Source organism: Pteropus vampyrus, unplaced genomic scaffold (assembly GCF_000151845.1).
Source record: "Pteropus vampyrus isolate Shadow unplaced genomic scaffold, Pvam_2.0 Scaffold892, whole genome shotgun sequence".
Lineage (NCBI taxonomy): Eukaryota > Metazoa > Chordata > Mammalia > Chiroptera > Pteropodidae > Pteropus > Pteropus vampyrus.
The window spans coordinates 197,807-213,475 of NW_011889673.1; the positions used below are offsets into that span (position 1 = coordinate 197,807).

At 37.8% G+C, this 15,669-nt stretch overlaps 1 protein-coding gene across 1 annotated transcript; it reads right to left on the reverse strand.

The window, feature by feature from the left end:
- Positions 1-2,189: 2,189 nt before the first annotated feature.
- On the reverse strand, positions 2,190-12,324 carry MMP8 (matrix metallopeptidase 8). Its single transcript, XM_011386066.2, has 10 exons — positions 12,143-12,324; positions 10,541-10,785; positions 9,718-9,866; positions 9,505-9,630; positions 6,638-6,799; positions 5,201-5,318; positions 4,194-4,327; positions 3,482-3,635; positions 2,679-2,782; positions 2,190-2,498 (listed from the first exon to the last, which is right to left on the reverse strand). Exons 1-10 carry the CDS (start codon positions 12,251-12,253, stop codon positions 2,395-2,397), a joined length of 1,407 nt encoding a protein of 468 aa, XP_011384368.1. The 5' UTR covers positions 12,254-12,324; the 3' UTR covers positions 2,190-2,394.
- Between the last annotated feature and the right edge of the window lie 3,345 nt (positions 12,325-15,669).

The following is a 15,669-nucleotide window of genomic DNA, read 5'->3' on the forward strand; positions in this document are numbered from 1 at the left end:
TCCTCCTTCTCTGTTTCAGTCTGCTTGCTACCTCACTCTTGCTTCCTCGGACCATGTCCCTAAGAAAATAATAGCACCAAGGTCGTAGACTTTGCTTTTGACAAAGAACTCAAACTAAGATGAAAAAGAATCTCATTATTTAAAATCTAAGCTTAGATTCTTACATCTTTTGTATTCACATAACTCAATGTAACAGCCAGAACATACCACATGTTGTCAAAAAAGAAACTAAAAAGGAATAAATTTTTTGAATTCTTTATTATACTTCATATTTCTATTCACTTCCTATGGCAATGAAATATGGTTAAAGAAATAATGTGAATTTAGTTCTTATCTCAAAAAATGTATAGATGAGGTTTGGGCCAAGAATCTATTATAACTAGCTGGCACAATTAGCAGGTATTCTGAGAAGATGAATCTCCCAACTTCATACCTGTAAAAACTAACATAAGTTTCAGAAAATATGACAGTCTGAAATTGAATGTACTGTTAAAAGTGAAATACCTTTTAGTATTTAGTTCTTACAGGTCTTTGTGTGCTTGTTACTTTTATACAATGAATTCTTTATACATCTTTCTCACTTTTCCTAGCACGGCATCTGTAACATGTAGGTGACTGATTCTTGTTGAATAAACGAACAAATGAGTAAAATTATAATCTATCCTAGTTTCTGTTTTCTCATCTTGTAAAAGATGAGAGTTACGTGCTGACGTATTTGAGGGTAATTTTTGAGGACATCGTTTATAAAATATTTCATGACCTGTGAAGCAATATCTAAAAGCTAAATATCAACATTATAATTCTGACAAGGGAATAAATGACTGCATATGTATCAAAATTTGCTGTATTTTATACTTTAGATGAACTATGTGATAGTATCTAAGAAATTATAGTAGATCATGTCAATCATTTAAAATGAAATATTTATTTTGAACTCATTTAACATACAATTTTGAACCAGAATAAGGCTCTAAATTATACTAAATAATAATTACCTGTGGGATTTAAAAACTTTAACAGAAAAAGAAAATAGGATGTGCTAGTGATAAATATAATTTACAATAATTTACAACATATTTATTGTGTAATAAGGTACATTACATTTTAACAACTGCAGATATGACATGAATTTGATGTCTGGACTAGCCATTATGGTACCACAAGTTGTAAAGTTTTTAACAGAAAAGAGTCATTAATAAATTTATGCACCTAAGCTCAATTTAATGCAATTTAGTGAGATTTATTGACTTTCATGCCCAGCATTGTTGTTTGTGCAGTAAACTCTAGTTATCTGTAGCGGGTGTCTTCCTGAGTATCCCAGGGAAAAGCAAATTCATTTACTTGGATTCTAGAAAAAGATCATGGGGAACAGGGAAGAAAGAAAGTGGTACCTATCCTTTTTGCTGCTCCTCTCCTGGAAAGATGCCATTAATTCTTACTCGGGGTTCAACTTTGTGTTCATTTCTGTGTTCATTCCTTTTCTTAAGTGCAGATATACTGTATTAAGTTCCTAGGGCTGCTGTCACAAAATATCACAACTTGGTACTTAAAACAACAGAAATTTATTCTATCATAGTTATGAAAGCTAGAGGTCCAAAGTCAAGATGTTGAAAGGGTCGTGTTCTTCTCTCTGAAGGCTCTAGGAGGATCCTTCCTTGCCTCTTCCTAGCTTTTGGTGGTTTCCAGCAGTTCTTGGTATGCACATGTGTCACTCCAATCTCCTTCGCCTCTATCTTCACGTGGCCTTCTCCACTATGTGTTTATATCTCTCCTCTTCTCATAGAGACTGCAGTTCTTAGGCCCACCCTACTCCAGTATAAACTCATCTTAACTAATTACATCTGCAAAGAATCTAGTTCCAAAGAAGGTACATTCATAGGTACCTGGGGTCAGGGCTTCAACATCTTCTTTAGCGGGGACACAATTCAACCCATAACGTAACATTTATTAATAATATTTCTTTCCAAGAGTGGAAAAATAGCACATTTGGGGTAGAGGCCAGGGTACTGTCTTACTTCTAACCAAATTATTACTTCTAACCAAAATCCAGTGCTAAATTGCACATAGCAGTATACAGAAGACATGTTTAAAGTCAGAAAAGAAAGTAATGAAATAGTGAATACTGAGGTGACAGAGAAGACTTAATCTCCTTCTCTTTGTGATAGATTCACTAACCTGAGATAGAATATAAAAATACTAAATCAGATTCTGTAAATAGTGGAATACTCTAAATGTATTTTTAGTGAGGGCAGGTCCAATAAATACAGTGATAGCAAACAACATCACTTAATATTGAGAAAACTATAAATGGGACACAATGTAATGCATATGAAAATTAGACTTCTCTTTTATATTCAGAAAATGGATATAGACACACTTGATTTCACTTCAACTTTATCTACAATTAAGCCATCTAATACTGCTGCCAACCCTAGTGACTCTATGACCATTAATATCAAATGCATAATATCTTGGTCCACTGAAGAAAATGAAGAAGTCTGTAAAAAAAAAGAAGAAAAAGGAGAGAGAGAGACAATGTATTGGATTAACCTGTGGAAGTAAGATCTCAGATGTTTTCAATTAAAAAGACCTCACTCCTATCCCAAGATTACATTCAAATGCAAATGTGTTATTTAAAAATTTAAACAAATTTATTACTAGTATTTTTTACTACTTACTATTTTGCTGGAAAACTGCATCAATTCTACTTTCTATTCCTTGAAAGGTACTTGCTATGCTTTTGGGATAATCTGGGTCCATAGATTGTCTTTGGTTATCATATCTGACGAGAAAAAAGAATATTCTACATTTTAAGACCAAAATAGTGTATAATGATAATGGTTTTCTTTAAATTGCATATACTTTACAAAGTGCCTTCACATTTATTTTCTCATTCAGTCTTGACAGTATCCTATTAACTGTGACTAAGAATGATTAACTTCTCTACCTATCTATAAGATATAGGGATATCATTAATACTAAACAGGCTTTGGATTGCTGATGCAATGTTATTTTTAAAAAGAAGAGCTATATTTTCTAGAGCTTTTAGTTAATTAGATGGTATGTAACCTGTCATGCTCTCTCTCTCTCTCTCTCTCTCCCCTCACCTCAATAAATGTAATAATAAGTCTAACTTGGGTACCAAATTTTGTAGGTGATATGAATAACATTTGCTTGAGTATGTTAGAATTTAACTCATAATTGAGAATTAGCCTAATTCTTTCTTTACATCCCATCCTAGTACTTTATTAAGATTTGCTCTATTTCACGATATAGAATCCTCAATCCCATTGTGCAGGCATTTTAATTTTTTTAAAATGAAATTTTCAAAAGTCATAGCAACATCAATCACCTTATAAAAAAGAATGCCTATCAAAGATCTCCTAGATTTTTAAAACCAGCTGCCTGATTGTTAGTGGTTTGTACACAGGGTAACTAAACATAGATTTCAATCTCTCGTTGAAAAAATAGTTTACCTTACCTCCAGAACTGGTTGTTTATGAAGAAGTATGTTTTTGAGCTGTAGGAAACAGCTGCATCAATTGCTCGGACACTGCTTGGAAAGCCATAGTTTGAGATATCCTTGGGATAGCCTTGCTGAATGTCATAGCCGCTCAGGGCCCAGTATTGGTTGCCTGCAAATGATTTAGGTTATGCGTTAGATAAAGTTCTTCCATTCCTACAAAATAATGTGGACCACTTCTTAGCCTTTGCATAAATTAATAATAGAAATGAAAATGGGACAAATAGTCTTTAAAAGGTAAAGGTGGTAAAGTGAAGTTCATTGGGCTGTGATAGCCCCAATGGTTCCCCAGCTCCTATAAAAAAAATTCTGACTTCTTAGCTTGACATTTAGGGCCTCATAATTGGATGTCTTATCTCATGTGACTTCTATACAGAGCTTAAGTTACAGCTTTGGGGAATCTTAAAAAATTACATCTGAGATGAGAGTGGAGAAACATTAAAAGTGGCCTATTAATGTTTTCTCATTTTGTAGATGGGAAAACTGAGGCTCAAGTTGACACAGTAGTTAGTGACAGAGCTGGGCCCTAAACCAGGATTCTAGACAAAAGCCTGGCCAGCATAACACTCTCTCATTGGCTCACCTTCTCTGAACCTGATAGGGATCACAGAGAAGTCCTTCTCCTCCCTTCAGGGAGAACTAAAATGAGATGAAAACTCTAAGCACTCACCTTTAAATAGGAAAACTAGGTCTCTGTCATAATCCTCATAAGCAGCCTGTATACCACTCGGCAGTTTTGGCCAGAATAGAGAAATAAAATTGAGTTCTACTCTTTGTAGCTGAGGATGCCTTCTCCAGAAGTATCTAAGGGAACACAAGAGAGAGAACCACACACAATGTAATCTAAGTAGGCAGCTTCTGTGAGTTTTGGGCTAGTACTGGCCCTCTAAAGATTGCTGAGAGGATATGGCAACATAATGAATGCAAAGTTTCTAGCAGTGACCAACAGATGGCCCGTACTTTATGGTGATATTATCCATTTGGTGAATGCTTTACTATTTTCAGAAGGGATCATAGGAGCGACTTTATCTGATTACGTTTTTGCACTGTTCTCTCCTCATACATTGACAAGACTTATTTTAGTCTCTTTTATTATTGTTTCTACAATAATTAAAATTTTAATTTAAAATAATTAAAATGTTATTATTGTTCCTACAATAATAAAAGAGACTAAAATAAGTAGTCTCTTTTATTATTGTTCTTCTTTTATTATTCATATTCCTAAATGAAGGGAATATTTAGAACACTTCAGCAAAAACAATACAAGTACACTCAGCCTGTGATTACATAATCACAAAATAGCTGATGGAATATTGAAAAATTCAATCATTTAGATGATTTGCCCTGCAGTTTATTAAGTGATAATTTCCATTTACTTGACTGAATTTGGGTGGAACTGAATGATGCTTTGGTGTCAGATGAACTTGGCTATGGAGTTCCCAAGCAGCTAGAACCCATTTTTGTTTACGTCACCATAAACATCTGAATGTTCATGAATGTTTCAGTTTTCTTTTCCTGGATGTTCCAGTTACCCAGAAAACACTGTAAATTCCAACAAGATGCATATGTGTAGAATTCAAAGGAAAAGCTAAGTAATGTGTAATGTGTGACTTAATTAGAATCCAGTTCTAAGTTATGCCAAAAGAAGCCAAAGGAAGGAATAGTTTAATCTTATACTTGTCTTTAAAGAAAAATATTTCTCCGCGGAGTGTGGTGATAGCATCAAATGTCAGACGGGGGTCACAGGTTGTGGGTGTGGTTGGTCCAGTTGGTTGGATAGGGTTATTTGAAAGACCTGAAAAAAAAAAGGCTTTTTATAAGCATAAGTCCAGTGTGATTTTTTTTAATTGTGTTTCAGTACTTCTCAGGATGGTGAGGGGTCTTCACATGAGGAGAAATGCTACCAGGCTATTACACAAGGCATCAAAGTAACTGCACATTTGGCCCTCTTAATTTTTTTTTAAAATATGAGTGATAGTGATTTTCAGAGACAATTCCAGGTTAAACTGTGAAGTAAAGAAATTAGAATTCTATGACCCCTCACTTAAAATCCTAATCCCATCCTTCTCCCCTCTCTTGCTTCCTCTTTCTGCTTTTTCGATCACTTACTATCCAGTTTCTACTTCCCCACCAAAATCCAGCTTCAGGAAAGGAGCTGATATCAGTCTTTTACCCCATAGCATAAATCTAAGTCAAATTTTAGCAATATTTTAATTTGTTTTCTCATTGTAGAATGAAGGGCTATACTAATAGTTATGAGAATTTAAAACATTGGTGAGCAAAGGAAAGAAGTGTTTTTTGGGGGAGAGGAGCTGGGGAATACAGTTAGAGTAGGTCTTGTCATTCCTAAAAATTCTACGGTGAAAAAGTTCCCTAATCGTGGTGCCCTGGCACACTTGGTTTTATAATGCTGTCCCATCAAAGAGGGCAGAACGTTTTCCCCAATTCCACGCCACTCCACTCCACTGTCTTCCATTCCACTCCTTTCTATTCCACTCCCTTCGATACTTTAATTTTAGAGCTACAAACCGCTTCTCTGTTTTCATGTTCTTACTCACAGCCACTAGAGGGCAAGAGAGATGCACTGGTCTTACCCAGACAGTGTGTACTTATAACAAGGCCAAAGGCTTCTATATCCCTCCCCGGAAAGTTTGTCATGTCTTTAAAAAATGTTACTTTCTCTCCATACTCTATTCCCATTCCCCTCCTTACCCCACAGACAACCATCTAAATGTATTCAATATATACCTTTTTGTTAGCATGTTTCTTGAAAATGCCTGTCTTTGTCTAAGTACATTTTAAAGTTGCGTAGATTCATATTTTGTGTAATTTGATTCATACACTGTGTAATATGTATCATTCTGTTTCTTTTCCATGAAGTGCAATGTTTTAAAGACCAGTCAATGTTGTTGCCATATGTTCATCTAATTTAGTGCTTCTCACTAAGTGCACATCACTTTGTGGCATGGATCCAGCACATTCTACCTGCACATTCTCCTCCCCATAGACTCCCAGGTGCTCTCCAACTTCTATCACCACAGAGAGGGCTGCAGCAAACACCATTGGCATGCCCAGGTCTCACCATGTGCTGCAGTGTTCTTCAGATGACCTTACCATAGAGGGCCTGAATGCCGTTGATGTCATCTTGAGGGAGTGAGTAGGTGCTGGGGTCGCTGTAAGCGTAGTTGGGATACATCAGAGCACCCGGGTCAGAGGAGTGAGAGAGTCCCAAGGAATGGCCAAATTCATGGGCAGCAACAAGAAACAAGTTGTAATCTGAAATGCAAGCATGTGTGGTTAATGGCTCCAAGTGTATCCAAGTGTGGTGGAAATGTCCTCTCAAGGAATGTGGCTTCTAACCCAAAACTGCCTGGAGATATAACTCTGGAGATATAGCCTGGAGATATAGCCTGGAGATATAGCCTGGAGAGATAGCCCATGTCTGTCTTTCTCTTTTTTCCTTCAGGTACCTGAAGAAATGAAGATTAAAAGGAATCAACGTAGGCATTATAGGTTGAGATTAGATGAATGTGAGCTTCTTATGAAATCTTAGAATCAAGAAAAAACTGCCTTTATTCTGATTCTCGTATTTCATCGATGTGGACCTGAGGCTTAGAGAAATGATGGCAGAGCCATTCTGAGGTCTTGTGACTCTCAGAAGCCCTCTCCTCTTGTGCAGCCACTTATACTCCTCTCCAGTCTCCCAGGCCCTCAGCCCCATTAGTAGAGTCTCAATAAACAGAGAGTAAGATGAAAAGTCTGCCAGGCAGCAGAGTAGCCTTAGATGCAGAGCTGACTCACTTATCACCCATAGCCTCGCACCAGCTCTTCCTTGATTCTAAGCTCTCCAAGCAGCTACCAGAAGGAGACAAACCCTCCCTCTTATTGCTCCCTTCTCTCACCTTTTAACTTATACGAGCATAGTGCCTTTCACAACTGGGAACTTAAGTACTTCCAAGGCTTGTACTTCTTATCAAATAAAGCCTAAGAACCTTTGCGAAGTCCAAGGTCCCTCTGCTTGGCTCCAGCAGATATCTGAGGGCTTGACTTCTGATGTGACTCCTTCATTCCGCTAGTCTATGTGCCACCTCACGAACACACTGTGCATTTTCTCATATGTGGACATTTTAAATCATAGTTGTAGAGTGCTTTCTATATGCTAGGAAGGGTAATATAATTTAATCCATTTTATGAAGTATTGTCAGAAATATTTTTACAGTAAGGAACTGAAGCCCACAGGTTTTGAATATCTTGTTATTAGTCTTACAACTAATAGGTGGTAGAGCTGGGGTCAAACCCCAGGTATGATGGCAAGACTTGTACTCTTACCGCAGTGTTCAACTTCCAGTTGATAAGTGGCCTTGTAAAATTCTACCCATGCTCCAAGATTTGCTTTCTTGATCACTATATCCTTCCATTTTGAGTGCCTGGAGTACCGTGAGAGGGGGTTCTGGGGGGTTATTATGACAAATAGTCTGGAAGGGGAGATGGATGCAAAAAGTTGAATGCACAGAATAATGAGGAGAGCAGCTAGAGAAGGAGAAACAAAGGCTGTTGGGATTCTGAGGAGGAAGGCCTCATTTCAGGCTGAAAGATAAGACAGGTTGGCATTTGAGATAGCATAGGAAGAAAGAAATTTTGAAAGGTGGGGTTTGAGGTGTGGGGAAGGGTATTTTAGGAAGAAGAAGCAATGTAAGCAAATATTGAGAAATTGAAAAGCACACAGTGTGATCTAGGAATAGTGAATGCACAATGTGTCTGCTGTATGTGAAATATGAAGACAAGTCATGAAAGATGAGGTTGGAAAATCACCAAGAACCTTCAGCACCAAGTGAAAGTATTTGGACATTATTTGGTTCAGAAAATGTAAACACTGAAAGTTTTCAGCAGGGGACTAATTTAATCCCAGACGGGCTTTCCAGAGACAAGCCTTGCTGAAGTATAGGGGAAAATTTGAGAGAGCAGAGATTGGAGGTGACCAGGCCAGGTGGGAGTCTGGATCATTTCATTCAGATCAGAGGTAATGACCGTCTACACTAGTGGGGAGAACAATAGAAATGCAAAGTAGTGGAGAATGTTACCTGTCTTTGGGTACATGCAGCGCCTAGCACAGGGACTTAGGTATAATAAACACAACATGTATGTTGAGGAAACGGAGGGAGAAACAAGGCCAAGAAAGGTAAGAGTTTCCTTTTCTATTATTTTCTAAAAGGTGCTCTGTGACATACTGTCACCTCATGGCCTTGTGAAGTACCACATGGACTGGGTATACCTGTCCTTATCTTCAGTTCTTCCCTTCAGTTGGTCAACTCTTCTTATTTTGAGTCTTCTGAAAGGGATGGTTTGCTACGTAGGAACATATGATTGAAAAAGAGCTAGGTGAAGACAAAATAACTAGATCAAAAAGAAGATGACTGCTCTTTTCTATGTAGGAGAGTTTTCTAAATGAACCCAATTATTTCTGAATTTCCTAAAATAGGACTTTTTTCAAACATCATTAAATTTTAGAATATTAAAAGAATAATAAACCCTAAGACAGTCAGTGGTCAGCAAACTTTTTCTGTAAGGATCCAGATAGTGAACATTTTAGGCTTTGTGAGTGATATGATCTCTGTCACAACCACTCAGCTCTACCATTGTAGCATGAAAACAGCCATAGATGATACATAAACAAATAAGTATGGTCCTGTTCCAGTAAAACTTTATTTACATGAACAGGGCCAGGTAGGATTTAACTATAGTCTGTAGCTTTCTGATTCCTGCCCTAGGAAACAAGGTCAGTAATTAGCCTCAGGATTTTTTTTTTAAAAAAACCTAAATTGACTTAGTATCTTGAGATAGCAAAAATTTAAATGGTCAGTTTGTGTGAGTTTGAAGTGTTACAAAAAAATTGTGTGTGTGTGTTTGCATGTAAGGGTAAATTATGATGTGGCAAATGTTTATTCAGAAGCTGCAAGTTGACCTAAACTTGGTTAACTTACTTTCGGAGGTTTTGGTCCATGTTTCTTCTGCATCAAAATGAGCATCTCCTCCAATACCCGGACCTGGCTGAAAGGCGTGAGCAAGGATTCCATTGGGTCCATCAAATGGAGAATTGTCACCATGAGCTGAAATAAAACAATTCGTATTAGGCCTTTGCCAAGTCTCACGTTAGTCAGAGAAAGCAAAATTGAGCATGACCGCTTCGAGCTCACCTCTTTGGGCAAAAGCAATATTGATGTCTGCTTCTCCCTGCGAGATCTTAGTGAAGGTCAGCTGTGATGCGTCACTCCAGACTTCAAAGGCTTTCGCAATAGCTGCTTCCACATCAGCCTTTGACAGTTGAGGGGTATAGTTAATAATCCTTCAAAATGAGAATATATGTGAAGGGCTCATAATTGTTCAGAACAGCAGTCCATCAACAGATTGTGTTTCTCCATTTTGGAGTGAGTTACATATGTGACAAGCTGCCACTGGAGAGGGTATAAAGAGGGAGTACAGGGCTCAGGGTTGAAGACAGACATGGGTTCTGGACAAGTTACTGCATATCTTTAAACTCAATTTCTTTATTTATAAAATTAGGATAGTAAAATATTACTCCTCTCATAGGGTTGTTGTAGGGGATTAAATACATGTAAAACATTTAGTCCATTATGCGGCCAATAGTAGCATTCAATAAATATTGGGTATTATTATTATTATTATTATTATTATTATTAGCTGCACAAAAGGTGGGGCTAGTTTCTCTCCAGCAATGATAAGGATTTGGGGAGTGTTAAGTGAGTTCTTATAGAGGCTGTCACATTGCCATAGTCTTCTTTGGGTTATTAGAGAAGGAAAACAAAAATGGTGAAGAGAACCCGGGGGATGTTTACCCTTTTAATCTCATACTCATTCAATAGAATCTAAACTCTACAAGGGCAAGGATATTTATTTATTTGTCCTGGTGTATCTCCAGTCCTGGAACAGTGCCTGGCACATAATAAATGCTCAATAAACACTGGACGAATGAATGGATTTTGAAAATGGAAATGTCACCTGTAGGTCAGGTCAGTTTGTTTCCACTTGGGATTTCCTGGTGTTAACAGAAAACCGCCATGGTCAGGCACTCCACAGCGAGGCTTTTGCATCATCTCTAGAGTTTCCGTATTTGGCTTCCCAGTCACATTCAACCCAAAGAATCGCTGCATTTCTTTGAGTGTTTCAACAATCACACTAGTGCCATTTTTCCTTTCAAATTTAGAGCTGTTTCGTGGCAACTGGTAGAAGTGTTCTAGGTAACTCTGGACAAAGACAAATATGTAAGGAAGGTAACTTGCTGTGGAATTACCTTTGATTCTCGGGGCATTTTGCATTCTTTTTAAGTTTCTGCAGACTTATAACAGTCTAATAACCTGATAGTCACAGGAACAAAAACATTAACTCGTAGGTTGACTTTGAGAGAAGAGTGCCTATTGGAACTTGCTGAGATGACAATTCAGGTCCTAGCTCATCGCATTGCTTCTCAAATGAGAATTGACAATTTCAAAAGAACTCAAACCACAGCACCACTGCCATTAGCATTTTGTCCACCTCAGCAGCTCTTTGAAAGGGGAGATGCTCATTAGGAAGTAAAGGTTCTGAAGGGTGTTAATCATAAGACTTTTTCTTTCACCTTAAGCATCCTGTGAACACCTGGCACTTTGCAAGTGACACAGGACAGAGAACTTCCATGCTCTCAGATTGGTTTGGGTTCAAATCTTAGTTCTGCTACAAATTGAGTTCTTGGACATATCATTTAACTGACTTAAGATTCACTTTCATCTCTAAAGTGGAAATAATAATACCACTTTCACGGGGTTGTCATGGAGATGAAATGAGATAATATTTGTGAAATATTTAGCAGAATGCCTGGTACAGAGTAAATACTCAATAAACTCTAGCTATTAGCCCAGAGGTTACTATTACCATTGTAGGAGATATTTTTAAAAAGTAAAAGAAACAAAAGAAACAAGAATAATGCTTTTCTAAAACTGTAATGCTAAGAAAATTGTGCATGACAAATTTGTGACAGCCTTCTCTTGTGTTTCTTAAAAACTGGGCCTGATGTTCATACTGTGAAACAATGGAAAAAAACTACTGGTTCTGCTTTTATAGTGCTTCCAAAAGTTTATAAACAGCCCCATAATGTGGTGTAAAGAAATCTGATTTACTCTAAACTGATTTTTATTCCTTATAGTTTCTCATCCTCATGTGCCCTTGTACACCTGGGATTTTTGGCTGCAAAGACAAGTCATATGGAAAGCACTAGACATGTATTAACCGGATTGCAGATATTCTAGAAGGGAAAATCTTAGGTAAGTAAAAAAGAAAACTACTTAGTTTTGTAATTAAAACCATTCCTTCTAAACGTATTCCCCAGCTTGAGGCAGCTTGGCAGCAGTATTTTCCCAAGGTCTGAAGAACCTAGCTTGTTTTCATGCCTGGTTTTGAGAGAATCCAACTTGGAACCCTCCAAATCACTGAAACGAGATGTTCAAACTCAAACAAATCACCCACAAAATTTCTTTCAGGCTATTTTTAACTAACAAGAGAACACAACCAATGTAATTTCCTAATAACCAGCAAATCAATTAACCACCCACCTAACTGTCAATTTACCTGAACAACGTGTATACTTTTCTCTTCTTGGAATGCAGAAGGTACTGGAAAGGCCTTGGAAAACTGCATGTGGAATAAGAGCAGAAGTGGAAGCATCTTTCGTCTGAACATGGCCTTTCCTCCAAACTCTGCTTCTCTTGGCCTTCCTCTCTGCCACTCTGGTCCTTCCCCTGGTGGGTGCCCTGACATTTACAGCATCATGTGTTCCTCACTGCTCTCTTTTGGTCCCTTATAAAGCCATGTCCTAAACAGTTGCCACATCAGGAATGTGAAGAAACACAGGTTAATTACACTCTGACAATTTTGCAATGTTATAATGTGATTTAGTACCCCAAAATGGAGGATTCTTCCCACAGGAAATAAAGTATTTGTAAACTTGCTACTCTTTGCTTTGAGGGTTTTTAGTAAGATATTTACTTTTGTAAAATTGTCTGGTCAAGGAAAAGGAATAAGAGACTAATCCCAAAGTTAATGAACAGCAGTTACCTACGGGTTTGCATTTGTGGGTTTGTAAGATGCTGAGGCTCTATTAATTTACTCAGGGGGATATTGTTAGCTTAGTGGTGGGTATCTTGAGACTAAGGAGCCCAATTTGAGAATCTCTGTGCTTACCCACCCTTGCTGTATGTGAGGAGAGTGTGCCTGGGTGTGTCGTGACAAAGCAAGATTTGTATGGGGGTCTTGGAGCAGCTTCTGGAGGATGTGGTTTTGGCATCGATGTATTAGAATATCTATCTCCAGCTTATGAGCTGGTTTTCCACAGGAAAGATGAAGAAAGCAATACTGATGATGATAATAATAAATGTTTGCTGAATATTTATTATGTCCCAGACATACATACTGTACAAATATTACCTCCAGTCATCCTCATGTGGCCTCGGGAGGTCAGATGAAATCAAATCCAGAGAAGTAAGATGATTTGTACAGGTAATATGCTAAATTTGTGAAGGAACCAGGGTTCAATCCCAGGTGGTATGTTTAGAGAGACTGAGCTGGCAGCTGCTATATCTGGCTGTTCTATAGTCTCCACTCGAGTGTCCGACTGGTCCATAATGGAGCAGTAGCTCTAGGCCTGTGACAACTGGGTTATGTTGCCTGTGTTCATGGAGGAGACCAGAGGGAGAGAGAATGAGATGTCGCATGTTCCCTAGGGAAAATGACACTGAGAGAGAATTTGCAGACAATGTGGCTACTTACGAGGCTATATTGGTCAGGGCCCTTGGGCATGCTTTTTAAATCATGTCACCTCTTCCCACTCGCTTTGACTCTGCATGCATGTAGGTCATGTTACCATACAGTCTTTGTATATATTCATTTACATATATTTATATGTATTCTGAAAGGCAGATATCTTGTATATAAATATATGTCAACATGTATGATATGTAATGTATATGTCACATAATGTCAATAATGTCTTTGTTTGAGATGCCGGGGTAAGTAGTTCAGTTCCCTCCTGCTGTTTCTTACAATCGTTGTAAACAATCTAAAGAAGTGTGTCTTGGGTTAGAACATATCTGGGCAGAAGATTAGTGTTCATATGTAGATTCCTGCATTCATTCAAAACACATTTCCTGATATCGCCATATGCCAGGTGCTATGATAGGTAATTGATTGTTAAATATAAGTTAATTGCAACTCAGATGAAATGCTGTGGGAGTCTGGAGGGAAAAAAACAATAGTGGTGGTGGGGGGTAGGAAGTGTGGAATCAAGGAAGGCTTCATGATGGGGGCAGAATTTGAACTGGACCTTGAAGGAGAAATAGATTGTGGACATGCAGAAATATGGTGATCCATTCTTGTACACATGTGGTAGCATTTCCCCTCCAACTTGTTCAAGATGTTCTAAGGTCATGATCATGTTAACCCTCCCTAGGTGCACAAGTTAGTCATAACGTGGCTTCCCCCACATTAGGTCTTTAGTGAAAAAACCTTTTCTTACTAAACAAGAATGCCTTAACATTGATCTACACTATGTTGAATTATTTTGAAGTACTGACTTGTTTACAAGATTTATAAATACACTTTCTTTTGAACATAATGGTGAGTGATTTAGATAAGAATTTAACACTTTGGTGATCTCAGTTCTTTGGCATTGGTATAAATGTGTTGAAAAACAAAATTGTTGGGTCTGGATCCCTGACAATAGGTCCAGCCACATTTGTTTCCAGGGCCTCTGGCTTTTGCTTTCTGAATCTTTTCTTCACAACTAATCACTACCTGCCTGCATGGTGTCTATACTTCACCTCTTTTGATGCCTGAAACCCAGAATTCTTGCAGGCCCCCTTCCTGACCCTCCCGAAAATCCTGATCAGCTATCAGTCATTTACACTTCAGTGTGAACTTAGGGGCTATTTCCTTTCAGGTCAATTTCTTACTAGGAAAAAAAACCAAGCAAACAAAATTTTTAAAAATAAAGGCATTGTTCCCTATAAAATGAATTTCAGAGCAAGTAAGAAGATGAAGAAAATTTAGTTTCGGATAGAAATAATACAATCAAGGCAATGGAGGATAGTTCTGTTTCCCTAATGCCACCATCAGTAGATAGCCACCTAGTCTGATCATCTGATGTGCTGGTCCACAGCAGAGATAACAAGTTGTATTTTCATAGCTCAGTTTTGCTTTTTAGGGTTAAAGAGATGAAACTGAATGCATAGATATAGTTTGTCTTTTTTTAGTTAAAGAGAAAAACAAAAGAACTGGTCTAGCCAGTTGGGATGAACATAGGTAGCTAGGAAAGCTGCCTGGAAGTGTTTGTGTGTGCTTGAATCTTGAAGGATGGGTCGGAGTTTGCCAACAGGGAATGTGATCCAGTAGAGGAATCAGCATGCACTAAGCTCAGAAGTATACCCAGTAAAGTATATGGCTAATTTGATTTATATAAGCCAAGGCAAAGTGTCCTTTGCATTAGGCATTTTTGAACTTTGATGATTAGGATGATATTTATACAGTCTGATCAAGTTAACAGGGTGATTGTTGGGGTCAGTCGTGGAGAAGGGTAAAGAGCATTGGACTTAAAATTATACTAACTGGATTAAAATTGTAGTTCTGCCACTTCCTACTTATACAACTTTTAGCAAATCATCTGGATTTTTCTGAGGCTCAACTTCCACATCTATAAAACTGGTACATTAATGTCTCCCTCTTATGGCATCGAGAGGATTAGATGAGATAGTATATGTAAAAGCTCTGCGTAAACCCTCTAATGTGGTATCCTTTTTGTATGATGAATGTGATAAAATTATGACCATCCTAGTTCATGTGTCCATTCTGTGAATTGAGTTAGCAATGTTGAAAAGGTCCCCTTTTAAGAAAGAGAAGTACTTTAAAGTTAAGCCACAGAATGATGAAGTAACTTCCATACAGCTTGAAGCCAGGGAACATATGCCTATACTTACACACCCATTGCACTGAATCTAAGTGGTTAAGTTAAAATTACACAAACCAGCATATATTAACCACTGTGCTAAGCTGGCAATCTTTACTATCAAGTGAGAGAAATATGTATGTTAGGTGTCTATACTATG

Bases quoted from the DNA above. Each gene is read 5' to 3' on its own strand.
- MMP8 (XM_011386066.2), bottom strand. From the start codon at position 12,253: ATGTTCAGACGAAAGATGCTTCCACTTCTGCTCTTATTCCACATGCAG. The intron at 9,867-10,540 runs GTGACATTTCCA...CTCATTTTGAAG, and splicing joins CAAACTGACCTGACCTACAG to GATTATTAACTATACCCCTC. The intron at 2,499-2,678 runs GTAAGTAGTAAA...TTTTTTTTACAG, and splicing joins TGCAGTTTTCCAGCAAAATA to ACTTCTTCATTTTCTTCAGT.